At 42.7% G+C, this 16079-nt stretch overlaps 1 protein-coding gene across 1 annotated transcript in view; it reads left to right on the plus strand.

The window, feature by feature from the left end:
- nrxn3a (neurexin 3a) overlaps positions 1-16079 on the plus strand; it is a 161743-nt gene that overhangs the window by 77464 nt on the left and 68200 nt on the right. The window contains 2 exon segments of the mRNA XM_034675290.1: positions 2286-2587; positions 5254-5415. Coding sequence (XP_034531181.1) covers positions 2286-2587; positions 5254-5415 — 464 coding nt within the window.

Below are 16079 nucleotides of genomic sequence, written 5' to 3' on the forward strand. Positions count from 1 at the left end.
TTAAAGCTCCAGTGGGTGATTTTTTTAATTTTGTTTTTGCAAAATCATTTCAGTACAGCCAATACAGTATAGTAGTTAACAGCAGCAAAAAGGGACGGGGGCACGTAGGTAAAAAGTAAAGAGGGGGTGCTGAATTAGCGCCACCGCCTATGGGGTCAGCTTCTTGGGAGGGAGGCGGTCTACATAATCAAGTAAAGGCCTCCAGTGGGTATAAAATTTATCCGATGAGCCCCTGATGGTGAATTTTATCTTTTTCAATTTTAGCAGAATTAAAACATTGTTTAGCCACACTCTAAATAAAGGTGGTTGAGAAGACTTCCAAAGCAAGAGGATTCTTTTCCGGGCTACCAGGGACACAAAGGCTTCCAGTGGGTGATTTTTGAAGGGTTATGAAACAGACAAGAGCATTGGCAAACACATCGTGAACAGTTATTTTAATATATGGAACCACAGCAGCAGGGTAGGTGACATTGTTTGGTCTCATAAAGCACATTTAAAGCAGCCATTGTTGGCCAAAGTGGGGCAAAATACTCAACCCAACTCATTCTTGTTTATAAAGCATCTTTTATACATTTAAGCATGCAGCTCATGTGCTTCACAAAAGAACAGAGAGACAGAAAATAACAGCAATAGATAAAAGTGGATATAAAGTACAAAAAAAATTGAAACATGACGATAACATCACTAAAATAAAATCAGATAAACACCAGAAAAATAAAATAATATATAAAATAAAATATAATTAGGTGGAAAAAGATCAAATAGAATAATTAAAATCGAATCAATAGAATAAAATCAGGTAAATACTAGAGAAATAAATTAATATGAAATTAAATATAATATAATAAGATAGAATAAAATAAAACAAATAAAATAAGATAACACAAAATTTGTTTAAGATGGTGAGAGAACAAAATAAAAAGACTGAATGAGCGGAAATATCTTAGAGGACAATGAAAAGCCCAAAAACAAAGCTGTCTTCAGTCCAGACTCAAAAATGGCCGCAGAGAGTGAGCACTCAGTCGTTAAAAGGTGAGCTGCTCCAGAGCTTCAGGGCGGCTGCAGCAAAGGTACGCTCACCCTCTACCTTTAAAAACAAACCAAAGAATCTTAAACTCAATCCTGGACTCGTGTCAAGAGCAGGCACTCTCTCTCTTAATAATAATAATAATAATCATAATAATAATAATACATTTTATTTTCAAATCACCCAAGGTCACCTTACAGATAATAAAAACATTCATCATTAAAACATCATAAAAACAAACAAACAAACAAATAAAAAAATAAAAAAACTAGTGAAGTGCAGAGAGTCCAGTTAGAGGGAATGTGCCAGTTTGAAAAGGTGAGTTTTGAGTTGGGATTTGAATGATGTTATGGAGTCCGACTGTCTTATGTGTTGGGGGAGGGACTTCCAGAGTCTGGGTGCTGAGCAGCTGAAGGCTCGGGCACCCATGGTACTGAGGCGTGACGTTGGAATTGTTAGTCGTCCAGCAGAGGTTGAGCGGAGGGAGCGGGAGGGAGTGTATTCATGAAGGAGGTCACGGTGGTAAGTGGGGGGCCAGGTTGTGGAGAGCTTTGTAGGTGAGGAGAAGGTTTTTGTAGTGGGTGCGGTATTGTACAGGAAGCCAGTGAAGTTGGATGAGTACAGGGAATCCGTCGATGATGATGGGTGGGGCTGGGGTGTGTTGAGATTTGGTGAGGGTGGATTTGGAGCCGATCTTCTTAATTCAGTCAATCTGCATCGAGTGAGAGACACGGTTTGAGTTTGGTGATGTTACAGTAAGAGCTAGCATCGAGGGGATCTAACTGTTGAGCCCCCCTGAGTGTCGTGGACCTAACTTGACTAAAACACAGGTGGAGGGAGGTGCACACAAAACCCTGATGATGTACCGGCTCTCGCTGCCCGTCTATCTGCGTGTCTTGGTCCAGGGTGTGATGGTTTCTTCACTGAGTGCTTCTCCTTTTCATTCGTGCACGAGCTCTCTGTGTTTATTTCAAATGAACCTCATGCAGTTTTAAATATATCATGTTATTTCTAAGTTGCATGTTTGAATTGTTTCTTAAATCTGAATGATCTCGGTGTAGTCCAGGGAAGTCAAGAATGAGAGGCAGGACCAAGAGAGACCTGAGATTGATCAGGAACTTTAAAAAAAAGTCACATCCTGAGTTCCTGTCATTTGACGTGTTGTTTGAAACGTTGACTTGGTTTGTCAGGATCAAACTGTCCAATGTAAGATGTCCTCCTCCTGACACCTTTCCTTCTTCTCTCTTTCTCATCACAGCCAGAGAAGAGAACGTGGCAACTTTCCGGGGCTCAGAGTACTTCTGCTACGATCTCTCCCAGAACCCCATCCAGAGCAGCAGCGACGAGATCACGCTCTCCTTCAAGACGTGGCAGCGAAACGGCCTCATCCTCCACACGGGCAAGTCGGCCGACTACGTCAACCTGGCGCTGAAGGACGGGGCCGTTTCCCTCGTCATCAACCTGGGCTCCGGAGCGTTCGAGGCCATCGTGGAGCCCGTCAACGGGAAGTTCAACGACAATTCGTGGCACGATGTCAAAGTGACACGCAACCTGCGGCAGGTAAGCACATGTGAAGCCTGATGAAGACTGATGAAGCTGTTTTAAAGACTTGTAACTCAAGTGTTAGGACAGGAACTGTCTCACTCGTGGCCTGGTCGGTCTCTGGAGGGTCTGACGCCTGAAGGATGCTTTATTTTCTGCAGCCAGCGCTAAAAGAGAAAAAGCTTTAAAGAGTTTAATTTGCATCCTCGAGTTTGTTCATTGACTCCCATTTTAATGAATCTTTGCTATCACTTGCTGAGATGTGACAGCGCCCTGAGGCACGACGGGTTCGTCCAGCTGCTAAACTTGAACATGTGTTCACTGACCTCCTCAGATCTGCAGTCCAAAAAAGGATTATGAGACTCCTCAGATTAAACTCAGAGATCTCATTTTATTCACAGAGAGGAAAAAAAAAACTAAAATAAAATATGAATCATGAGTCAGAAATCTTTCTTGATTCTTAAATACAGACTTTATTTAAAGGTGACATATTACGCTCTTTTTTATCAAAATATATTGTTCTAAGAGGTCCCCAAAACATGTCTTTAAAGTTTATGCTCAAAAAACACTTTGAAATCAGATTTTGGTCTGCCTGTAAACCCCTCTTTTTCACCCCTGCTCAGAACAGGCTGTTTTCTGTGTCTGTGCCTTTAAATGAGAATGAGCTCTCTGACCACGCCCCCTCAGGAAGTGGATGTGACCTCGGCTCTCCAGCACGTTGATCTAATGTTTACATGTTGGCTGAATATACACGGCTGCTCACAGACCCGTGTTACTTCAACCCTCTGAATCTGATCCAGAATCTGATCCTGACGGAGAGGCGCCTGCAGCAGGACCTTTCTGAAGGATTGGTCACAGATTTAGTGTTTCTTGTTGTTTTATTTGTCAGTATGTCGACGTGTGTCTTGGTACACAGCTACGAACATGTAGCTATGTGGCTATGCTAACTAGCGCTAGCACTTTTCCATGACAAATAAAAATCATCCACTAGATCTTCAAATCTGCAGACGTGGGGAGTAAAACCGACCTTTGTGTTTATTAAGACAGCCTATAACTAACATGCCTCCCTCCTAAGCTCCTTGTTAGCACACACGTGTGCAGGGAATGAAAAACGGAGGAGGGGTTGAGTTGTATTTTATACAGTCTATGGGCTGAACAAGCTCCGAGCTCTGACTTCCGTTACAGACCGGATGTCATTGTGACGTATGAAAAACACTGAAAACTGAAACGGCTCGTTTCAGCACACATTTACAGAAAGGTGGAGAAATCAGAACAGGGGCAGAATGGATTCTTTTCATTCTCGGGGGGTTTGTAGACATGCCAGGGACACATATTTCAGGTAGAGAACCATTAAAAAGTCGATTTTGCATGATATGTCACCTTTAATGAGAGAATCACCACTTGGCCCTCAATAAGACGAGGACGACCTGATGTTTCTACATGATTATCTCTGTGTGCATTTTGGAAACACCAAGGAATAAAAAAACCTCAAAGTCTAAGTTACTTTGAGGATTTCTGTTACCTTTAAACATTTCTTTAAGTCTGTAATCAAGGAAACATCTCTCCATAAAATAAGGTCTTACTTGTCATAAACATCCTCTCCTTCTCATGACTTCCACGGCTGTTGGTGGCTTTGTTTTTATAAAGGTGTGTCTTGAGTAGTGAAATAAAATGAGGGACTGATGGCCAAACTCCAATCCGTCACAGCACCGGATCTGATAGGTTTCTATTCAAGTCAATGTGTTAACTTCCTCTGGATCCCCTCCATTGCGCTGAATCAACATGATCGGTTCTGGCCTGGTGAAGGCCTGATGATTCTTCCTCCTGCTGCAGCAGCAGCAGAGGAAGACACAAACATGTCACAAACATCTTCATCTTCAGATCCTTTCATGAAACCAGAGATCCTTTTTCATCATGTTGTCTTCATTCACGTCTTTTCAGTGTTTTTTTTAAAACCCTGTGTTCATTTCTCTTCATTTGTTTTGTCCCCATAAAGAACGCAGGTGTTGGATTCCTTTCAGTAAACACGCTCCACTGTATGGTAGATATCACTCTTTATGTCATTGTTTGGTTTGCTGTCTTCTTCTTCTTCTTCTTCTTCTTCTTCTTCTTCTTCTTCTTCTTCTTCTTCTTCTTCTTCTTCTTCTTCTTCTTCTTCTTCTTCTTCTTCTTCTTCTTCTTCTTCTTCTTCTCTTCTTCTTCTTCTTCTTCTTCTTCTTCTTCTTCTTCTTCTTCTTCTTCTTCTTCTTCTTCTTCTTCTTCTTCTTCTTCTTCTTCTTCTTCTTCTTCTTCTTCTACTTCATCATCTTCCTCTCTGGGGCTTAGGGAAGTCTGCATGCGTCCAAACTTTACTGTTTGTGTGATGAGTGAAGACAGAAAGTGAATAAATGCTTTTCATTTGTGTGTTCGTGCACACGTACTTCACGCTGTCTCTACACAAGTTATTGCGATACCTAGGCCACATCCACTCATATACATCTAACCCCACCCCCGATGAACCTAATTGTTTTGTCATTACATTCACACAATAATTCACACCTGGAAGATTTAACCGCTGCGTATAACATCTGCAGGGGAGCTGAAGCTAATATCTGCTCATAGATCATCTGTCATATCACACACTCACCTGAGTGAACTCTTAATCCACACTTGCATGTTTCTTATCCTGCACATCTTCTCATCAGGTGACGATATCAGTCGACGGGATCCTGACCACCACGGGTTACACCCAGGAGGACTACACCATGCTGGGGTCTGACGACTTCTTCTACGTGGGTGGAAGTCCCAGCACGGCGGACCTTCCTGGATCTCCTGTCAGCAACAACTTCATGGGCTGCCTGAAGGAGGTAAAGAACCCGATCCCTCTGTTTCCTGTTGGTCTGAGTGATGCACGAGCCCGGCTGGTGTTTGATGCTGACAGCTCATGTCTGCTGTTCAGATTCAGATGTTTGAATAAGATCTCAAAGTTTTATTTTCCTCTGTTAGAGATCTTTTCTGGTACTCAAAGTGAGAGACATAACGGTTTGTGTGATAGGACAGTGGGTCTTGGTCTTAACCTTCTGTTTTGCATGGGATCGTGTGCAGCCGATGTGCGGCGATCCCAGAAATGCTGGAAATGCTGGAAATACAATGCCGCCGAGTGGACCAATCACAGGGCTTGGGGTCTGCGTCGATTCTACCGGTAGTTACACTTTGGAGGATGTGCACTTCAGCTACGTGTGTAGGCCTCTGCGTAGGTACAGGAGCTACGCGGTCCTCCTGCGAAGGCTACGCCGTCGATTCGACCCAGAAGTATAAGTTAGGCTTTAAACAGCAGGTGACAAACAGAGGGGGGTGGTGTGAGTCTTGGTGAATTGGTCTCAGGCTGCAGAACACAACTATTAGCACTAAAGTAGGCTGAGCTAAGCACTGTACAGGTAGCTAGCAGGGTGGAGATTACAGATGGTTCTAGAAAGAGCTGCACACCTGCATAGAAACTTCACATGCTGAATGTAATGATCTTCAAGGAGGAAATTCATCCTCAGTGACAGTTTTAGTGTCAGCTGCTCTCTAACTCTGATCCTGCTTCTAATTACTCCACAGCTCATGTGTTTGCATTTGTATTTGTATGGAACTTGACCCGACATGAACCCAGACCAGACGTAGAGTTTCTGCTGTCTAAGTTAGTGTAACTGTAACACCATTCTGCAGCGCTGACGGAAAACGGAGGAATTAAAGGGTCAGCAAGGCATCTCTGTGCTTTCATTTTCAGCTTCAGCTGCAAATACAGACACAAGTCATGACATGGAATATCAGAGAGGCCTCAGTAGAGCGATACTCAGGGTGTAAGACATTAGGTTAACCCATGCAGTCTCACACACAGACACCACACAAACACACACACCACGCAAATTTGTTGTTCCCTCAAGCTGATGATGTCATATCTTAACACTTGACTGGAGCCGGTCGCTGCAGGGACCTGGCTTTCTCTGACACACACACACACACACACACACACACACACACACACACACACACACACACACACACACACACACACACACACACACACACACAGACACACATACAGAGCATCATATGGGCCGGGGGAGAGGGAGGAAGTGGCGCAGCAGCCATTTAATCCCCCTCTGGCCTACTTCCTGCTCTGTGGCATGCTGGGCAGGTCTGTGAGTCCCCATACCACCCACCCCTGACACACACACACACACACACACACACACACACACACACACACACACACACACACACACAAATATTAAACCAGAGCACGCACTAAAGGCTCCTTCATTTACTAGAAGATATTAAGATTACAAGTTTTTGCCCAAATAAGGACATGACTGACTTGATTGACAGACAGGAACACATTGCTGTTGGTTAGGAGGCTCAAACCCCGCCTCTTTACGTCACACTCTTTTGGATGAGTTCAGCATTTCCAATATGGCTCCCGCCGTTGATTGAGTGACGTCATGGATACTACGTCCATTATTTATACAGTCTATGGATCCAATATGAAAATGTCTGCGTTTTGACCAATCAGAATCAAGCATCTTACACAACCAGAAGATCAGGAAGAGAGCCGGGTAATCAATTAAAATATAGAAGTCAGAAATGTATGCCAGTATGAAACCCTGGGTTACCTCTCTGCTGATGAATTCTATTAAATAATTCCTTCATGAGTGTTTTACAGACTGCCGTGAGAGTGCATATTCTCTCTCACGCACACACACACACACACACACACACACACACATACACACATACACACACACACACACACACACACACACACACACACACACACACACACATACAGGAGTCCATTTCTGCACTCTGCGGTCTAAAAGATGGTCATCATGCCGTCTCCCTCCCACAGTCGCCCACTCTCTGCCCACCTCCTAATCACAGGCCCACCCACACACACATCTGCAGCACCATCAGCTCTCCCTCTGTCAGCCGTCCCGCTCCCCCTCGTCTCCTGCTCCTCGCCATTACGGCTAATTTGCCTGCTGCCGATGCTCTTGTCTTCGCCATCCACACAGCGGCATTACGGATAAATGTTTTGTTACCATGGCAGCGGGTACTGGTTGCCCCTGGTAGCCCTCGTGGTTGGCTGGCCCGGGATTATTATGCCTTTCATAAGCCAGCAATTACAGAAAAAGCCTACATCTCAAAACCTACAAAATACATAATGGCCTACAATAACACATAATTGCTGTAATTGTCATTGTCATTACTCCTCCATCAACCACTCGTATGGAGCTGCCGGCCGTGTGCTGCTGCAGCAGGCGAGGAAACACAAAGCATGAGTTCACAGACTCACCGAGGATGAGCAACCCGCCGCTGACTGCTGCCGCTCTCACTTCACTCCTGCAGTCTGTGAGAAGCAGCGTGAGAAGCAGCGCGCTCTCTCTCAGGTTCAAATGGTTCCCAGATCTCACCTGCTGCTAGAGAGATTAAAACATCAGGCCCAAAGCAGGAACATTTCATGAAGGCTACCTGGAGGATCTTTATTTCCGCCACAGTGTTTTCAGAGTCCTGATTCTCATGACTTTGTGGTGCTGGTGTGATAAGTGAGGGAGGATGTACGATGAGCAGGAGGTTATGGGGATTATAATTCAGACAGGGTGAGCAGGACTGAAACCTGAAGCGAAGGCGTGCTGGCTCCTGAGTATCTGTTTTAATTCAAACTAAACTGAACATTTAGATTTAAGGTAACGTCAGATAAGGTGACAAGACTTTCTCATGTCCCCTGGTCTTTTATGTGATATTGAATGCCATAAAAATACTACTACTACTACTGCTACGAGTATTACTACTACTACTACTACTACTACTACTACTAATAATAATAATAATTATAAAATAATAAAAATGATAATATTAATTATAATATGTTTTATTTAGTTTAACAATAATAATTATAAGTGAACAAACACATAAATAATAATAGCACTAATTTAATAAGAATATAACCAAGCCTCTACTACTACTTTTAACTATAATAAGAAATAACAATATTAAGAATAATAACATTCTTACGGTTAATCTAATATTAATTATTACTATAAATGAATAATACATAAATAATCATTATAATCATAATCATAAGAACATTATTAATATTACAATAATAATAATAATAATAATATTATTATTATTATTATAGTTGTTATTGTTATTGTTATTATTATTATTATTATTATTATTATTATTATTATTATTAGTAGTAGTAGTAGTATTAGTAGTATTAGTAGTAGGTAGTAGTAGTATTTTAGTTGTCCAGATAAAAATCTAAATTTAAAACATTAAAAGTCAAAAATAAGAGCTGAAATGTTTGTAAAGGGAAATAAAGATCTACCAAAGAGTTAAGGAATTCTTCAAGTTAATTTATTTGAATTAAATGATTATTCTTAATAAAAGATTAATTTCTTTTTTCAATCAAAAAACATTTTTCAGGACTATATGACTTTTTCCATTCCTATTTTTTGTTTAGAACATTAATATTATGGATTATTGTTTGGGATTGAACTAGATACTGAAGTAAGGATTTATGAGGAACAGAGATGGATGGATGGATGTGATGGATGTGACTCTAAATGCAGAAACTGGAAGACCAACTGATCACATCAATCCACAGAAAGAAGTCCAGTCGGCCTTCTCTGCTCACTGTGGGAACTAAGAGACGATATACATACAACTGATTCAACAATTAGTCTTTCCAACTAATTGTATTGAATATTCAAAAAGATTTAAGATGAATATTATAAGTAGAATATAATGAAGTATTTGTTTATGCTCAGTCGATCTGGAAACAACCAAAGAGGCCGAGTCTGCTGTCGTTCTGAGATTCTTCGTCTGATTATTTCACTCCTTACTTTGTCGTGTCATTTTTCAAAAGACATAAACAATCATGAGGTAACAGACATTATCATTTTAGCATTTAAGAGCAGTGGAAGATTTCCTGTCGATGTACATAAGGCCTCCTTTCTCCATTTAATTTTCTCTCTCTAACACGTCTACTGGAAACATAAGGAGACGTTTGGATTTGCAAATCTTATTTAAAAAATCTGACTGATATCTTATTTTATTTCCAAACATGGAGCACCATTTTCATGAGCCCCCCCCCCCCCTAAACAAGGCTCAAAATCAAAGTGCACACACTTTAACCTGCCTGCATCTTACACACACACACATCAGTCACTGACTTAAAGCCTTAAAGTCTCAACGTCTCCCTGATCTGCAGCTTTATTTCTTGTAACCATTAACATCAGTTAAAAAAAGCCCCGTCAGCCTCAGTGAGAGACTCCCTCATGTTTCATCAGACTGACTCAGGAGGATTTCAGCTCATGTGCTCTGTAAAGGAAATGATGCCACCCTGTGGTGAAGCCTGCACACTGCAGCAGCTCTGATCCTGCAACAACACCCCACAGAGGGTCTCATGGCTGGACCATGTGACTGAATACTAACGCACTAAAACGCACAACTGCACTGATGGAAAGTGTCTGTTTTAATTAGTATTATGAGTCAGTTTGATTTTAAGAACATAAAATATGTAAGAGTTATGAATCATGATTAGAATCTGCTCCTGTGTGACGCCACACTGACGCACAGTCTGAGGGTTAGGAGCAGTCGACGCCACGCTCGTGTAGTTTGGGGGATTTGGATGATATACCTCTGTGACCTGTGTGACCGTCATTTCTGAACAGTCACAGGCAGCAAACACACACACACACACAGGCAGCAAACACACACACACACACACACACTGCCAGTAGGTGGAGATTTATGGGAGAGCTATAAATGATAAATGTTTGCTCTCACACATCGGGCTCAGACGCCAGAGGTGGCTACAGGTCACTTTTTACAAGTCCACATCAAGTCTCAAGTCATTTAAGGTAACAGCAGAGTCTCATGCATTCAATACATGACTACAAAACTAATATTTAACAGTCATAAAATGTTGGGTTATATAAAGAAGTGTTAATTTAAAGGGGTTTAATTATCCAGCTTCGTGTCTTCAGTTAAATCGATGACGTCTCCTTCACTCAGCTCTTCGTGTGCTGGAACATTAAAACAAAATCTGTTCTCAGTCAAATACACACTTCTGTAAGACCCACATCTTTACAACAGGGAGTGACAGTGCTCATGGGAAATGCAGTCTTCATTCTGGAGAAACACTACTGATTTAGTCCAGAGGGGGCAGCAGAGGAAACTCACAGCACACTTTTTAAAACAGTCCTTCCCTCTTAGTCCTGAAAGAGTCTCCTGACATGATTAACAGGTAGAGGAGAGATCATAAGTTCTGAGGATGAACCCTTTAAATCAAAACATCAAATTGACTCTAAACAATCCTGCATCAACATTAATATAACAAACCGTTACCTCGTGAGGCCGTGAGTGTACAAATCCTTCCCCTCGAGTGGAATCCTTCAGAGCGGCGAGCGGCTGAATCAGTCTGACTCTCTCTGTGGAGATCCTGAGTGGACATTAAAACCTGGTCTCTGTATTGGTTGGCAATCTGAAAGGTAATTTTAAGCCTGAGTCATATTGTGTTTCATTGCTCATTCTCACACACACTGATAAGGGTGTGTGTGTGTGTGAGTGAGTGTGTGTATAAGTGTGTGTAATGGTGTGTGTCGTGGAGGCCTGGTTGAGGAGATAATTCAGTGATGGATTTCTATCATCTGGTCATTGTCAAACATTTTCAATTGCTTTCTGTTGCTCAAACTCTCACTCACTCACTCACTCACACACTCACGCACACACACACACACACACACACTGCTATAAATTTATATTTGTGTGCGTGTGCATGTGTGTGTGTGTGTGTGCGCGTGTGTGCTGGGCATCCCTCAGTCTGCTATCAGCCTGCTAATGCTTCATTCTCATGTTAACCTGCAGCCTGCGTCTGCAGCCTGCTGATAAAGCTCCCTTTGCATGTTGAAAGGTTCTTTTGCTGTTATTGTTCAGAGGTGGCAGGGACCTGAAAGTGACTTGTCAAATTGTCAGCTACACCGTCCGCCTCACCGCCGCCTCCCTCCCGTACACCTCCTCCCCCCTGCACCCTGCCCCCGTGCTCCTCTTCCTCTCCCAGCGTGCGGACACATTTTATATTTCACATGATTTATGCTCTCTGTTATCAGGCGACATGTCACACGAGCAAATGTGTACAGAAGACACATCAACTTCTAATGTGTGTGTGTGAGTGTGTGTGTGAGAGACAGAGTGTATGTGTCCAAGCAGCATTTTCTAATAGTTCTGAAAGGTCCCATCCTGTTTTCATAACCATACTGTCTTTTTAAAATTCCTCTGGGGGGTCGCGAGACACAAATGGGGGGTCGTGAGATGTCTTCAAGAATGTTTTTATTTTTAAATGATCTTAAAATAGTACATTTTACCCATTAGAGTAAATAATATCAACAAAAACAGAAGCTAAACTTGAAATAAAACCTTGAAAATAGAATTTTCATTGAAAATTCATAACAGCACAGGAAACACAGACACATGCTCATATAGGTAGGGTCATTTTCTGCAGACCAGCTAAATGAAGCCACATTAAATCACTTTGAGGGACAGTGAGGGTTGTGAGTCTTTGGCACCTATATTTTGTGTGTCTTGGACTGAAAAGTTTGGGAACTCCTGCTGTAGATTTCGGTACTGTCTCACTTTTTATGAGTATTAAACTACTCAAAGACATATTAATAAAGAACGCTGCTCTAACTGTATCTGTTCCACTCATGGTTTCGAGTAGTGTATATTTTGGGGAGAGTTCGGATAATGTTCAATGAGAATCCACTGACTCACAAAATGTGGAATTAGTCATCCCACTCCTCTGGTCGTGGTCTACCTACGTCTGAAGACACACAACCTGACGATTCATTCAGAAACTGTTCTCCTCGTGACGTCATTGGAGAGTCTGACTCTCTGTGTAAGAACACCTGCCCCCACACCTGGTATCTCAGCCCTCGTCTTCATGAGCTTAACTTTTGGGATGTAGGAGAGGAGAGTGAGAGGTGCTAGAATGTCTCTTTGACTGTGAATGAGCTCCTTCTCACCCTGCAGAAGAGAGAGGTGAGGGGGTCTGAGAAAGGCTGCTAAGAAAGGGTCCAAAACCTCCTCTGGTGTCTGATCCTTGTTATTTTGAACGAAGCACAGATGTTTCATTTAGACCACATGGGGCTGTGTGTGGTAATAAATCAGGCTTCACTTTGACTGTTTCCAGAGTTTATTTTACCTTAAGAATAATCAACAAGTTAAATCTTAGACTTTTGTTTAAACAACAACAAAATTAGAAGCTTTGTGAGATCCTGAGACCCACTTTGGTGAAGGTCCTTCCAACAAAAGTATGTTGGCTGACGAGTTCAAGCAACCTGCAACAGCCCAAATAATCTTACAACGGCAGGAAAATTCAACAGGGCATGCAAACGTCCAAACAAATGTAATAATGGAGCATGCTGGTATTTAAAAAACATGCTGCTATATCTGCATTAGCTAACCACACTTCGATGAAAGTGCTCCGGGCCTATAGGGGGTGCCAGATTCTTTCATTTGCAGCACTCTTTCTCAATTTGAAACTCAATTATGCGTTTTGAAATCTGCATCATCACTGAATTTGCAGCTCAAACGGAAATCATTTAGGTCTACTGCCTCGGTCAGGCATAGTATAAAAGCTCTTTTTGTGACCTTAATGAGCCAAGCAGATTATCGTATAACTCTTCTTCTTATGTCAGCTGCACATTCAGGTGCATGAGGCCAAGCTCAGCCCTCCTTTCCTTCCTCCAAAGCACCGGTATGCTTTTATTTTGGAGGACAGAGGAGCTCCAGAGGCTTATGTTGTTTGTGCTCAGTCACAGCAGGATAAAAAACTGTCTGCTCCTCGTGGAGGGATGGAGGGGTGGAGGTAGAGATGGATGGAGGGAGGGATGGATGGAGTGAGCAGGAGTAGGAGGATGGATGTAACAGAAAGAAACGAAAAGGCAACAAAGAAAGAGAGTGAGAGGAGAGGAGAGGAAAAGACAATTTTCCATCCAGTCCCCGAGCACCTTAAGGGATGAGTTGATTTACTGTCAAATCTGCAGCTGGATTATCGATAATCTCAGCCAGGCCCCTCAATCTACCCACTCAGCCATTGCGGCACTCCGAGACAGAACCCTGGGCGAGGAGGAAGAGGAGGAGGAGGAGGGGGAGCACAGACATTAATATAACGCAGAGTGAAATGGAGGAGAGGGTGTGTTTGTTTTGTGTACGTTTGTGCCCGATATATATCCAGACAGAGGCTGTTTTTCTGCCCAGAGAATTAGAGGAGGAAAAAAAAGGGCCTTCAATTTTCCACTCCAGCAGATTTCAATTTACACACACATCCCCCTCCGTGACTCCGTCCTCCCGCTGTTATTGATAGCATTTAGAGCTGCTGTGATAAAAGATCGGCCACTTAGTCTTCTTCATTCATTTGTTTTCCATCATTGGCAGGACGCTCGCTCATGCAGGAGACTGTGTGTTACAAAGCAGCTTTATGGCCGTGGATGGAAACCGTGTGTGAATGCAGAGCAGACAGATGTGGGGCGTGTCTCTGAGGTTCATCAGGGGACTGCAGAGATGGAGGCTGATACCGAGCGTCATCAAAATTGATTTTTTTTAAAAGAGCGGCAGCATAACCACATATTCAAAACGAGACATTTAGAGAAGCCGACATACACGACAAACAACCTGAGACATGGCAGTCTCATGGTGCTTTTCCACTGCAGGAACTTTCCCAGGAACTAGGGACCTTTTCAGGAATTATGTGTGTTTCGACAGCAGGAACCAGGGTCTAAATTTAGTCCAAGTTTAGTTTTAAAGCCTCTGCTTGGGGGTTAGTACTTCCCAAAGGTCCCAGGACTTTGGCGGGGCCTGCAATGCTGAAGGTGTCTGATTGGTAGATGTACAGTGTTTTTATTCCGCCCGCCGTCCACAATAACATCACACACATCTGTGATTCACTTGATTTCTCTTTCTTTCATTAGTTTTTATTTGTTCTATCTTTTTTGTATGTGTGTGTACTTTTCAAAAGAAGAATCTGTGATTCACTTGATTTAGCAGCTTGTAACAGCAGTCTTCTCTCAGCTCACCGTGAATGCGTCTCTCCCGGTGTTACGGTTTTAAAAGTGACCCTGTAAACTGGAGACCTTCAGCTGAACGTGTCAGTGTTTGTGGAGTTTACACAGCTGTTGAAACACAGAGGGAGTTCCTGGGAATGCAAACTAGTTTAGTTTTTATTAAGATTTCAAAATATCCTCATCAGATATTTAATGATCGTCTAAAGACGTTTATGAGGGATGCACCCGGCTGAAAGTCTCCAGTTAACAGGGTTGCTCTTTAAACTGAAACACCTGTTGATCTCTGACTTGACTTTAAATCCGTCTTCTTGCTCTAAGGCGAGCGTTTCAGGTGTTTTGACGATGCCTGCCTGTCCGTCTGCTTCTATGGTGTAATCCTTGTTGAATGGCCTTCGTCTCTTTCTTACTGCACTCTACTGGTCTACTGGACAACAGGCCACAGGAACCATTTAGTTCCTGGAAGAGACACTCCCTGGTACTCTTAGTTCCTTGTGTCACCATATTGACACACATTTACCTTATTGATAAAGCATCAGAGCTCATCAGGTTCCACGTTGTTTGCAGAGGAACACAGCCGCTCTGTATCAAAATTAAAAACCTTACGTAACAGACGCCTTGCAGACCTTTCATCGTGGATTACTCAGCATCTCTTCTCGATGCAGACGCTTGGCAACACGCAGTACATTAGCTCACTTTCATTTAACTGCTGCTTTTATAAAATCAGTAATGAAATGTAGCTCCTCTGCAGCCATGTTTACCCCCGACTGTACGGCGGTTCTTAATGTCACATTTAAAGAGTCCTCAGCTGGCAGAGTTTAATACTGATGTCAAGAAGGAGCAGAACATTAAATCAGACTTTCCAAAGATTAAATACATTAAAAATGTGTTGCAGAGAAAGAGCGTGTGCAGGATTACACTGATATCTAACAGCTACAACCTCAGCATGAGTAAGCTGATGTTTCCATGAGCTCACTAACACACAGGTAAGCATCACACCTGACAGCAGCAGACCTGATCTTTACCTGGAATCAGCTGCTGGGGTTCTGCAGGCTCAGCTTCTCCCTTACAGTTTCCTCCTTTAGTCTCTCTCTGTAGAGTCTGTGATCAGGGTTCTGGAGTCCAGTATGGGAGGGGGTCTGGTAACATTTGTGGTCGGAGTAGTATCGCCCAATCAGGCACCAGAAGGCTTTGGTGCATGGAGAGCAAAAGCAGGCAGAACACAATCCCCAGCTCTAGTCATCGGTCCTCGAGGAGGATTTCTTTCTTTCTATAGACAGATATCTTTTTTTCTTTTGTTCGTATGATAGTGCCTTCGGTCCTTCCTCCCTCCCTTCCTTCCGTCCTTCCTTCCTTGCTTGCCTCCCTCCCTAATTCCTTCTTTTCTTTCTTTTGTTTGTTTGTTTGTTTGTTTGTTC

Source organism: Notolabrus celidotus, chromosome 22 (genome assembly GCF_009762535.1).
Source record: "Notolabrus celidotus isolate fNotCel1 chromosome 22, fNotCel1.pri, whole genome shotgun sequence".
Taxonomy (NCBI): Eukaryota; Metazoa; Chordata; class Actinopteri; order Labriformes; family Labridae; genus Notolabrus; species Notolabrus celidotus.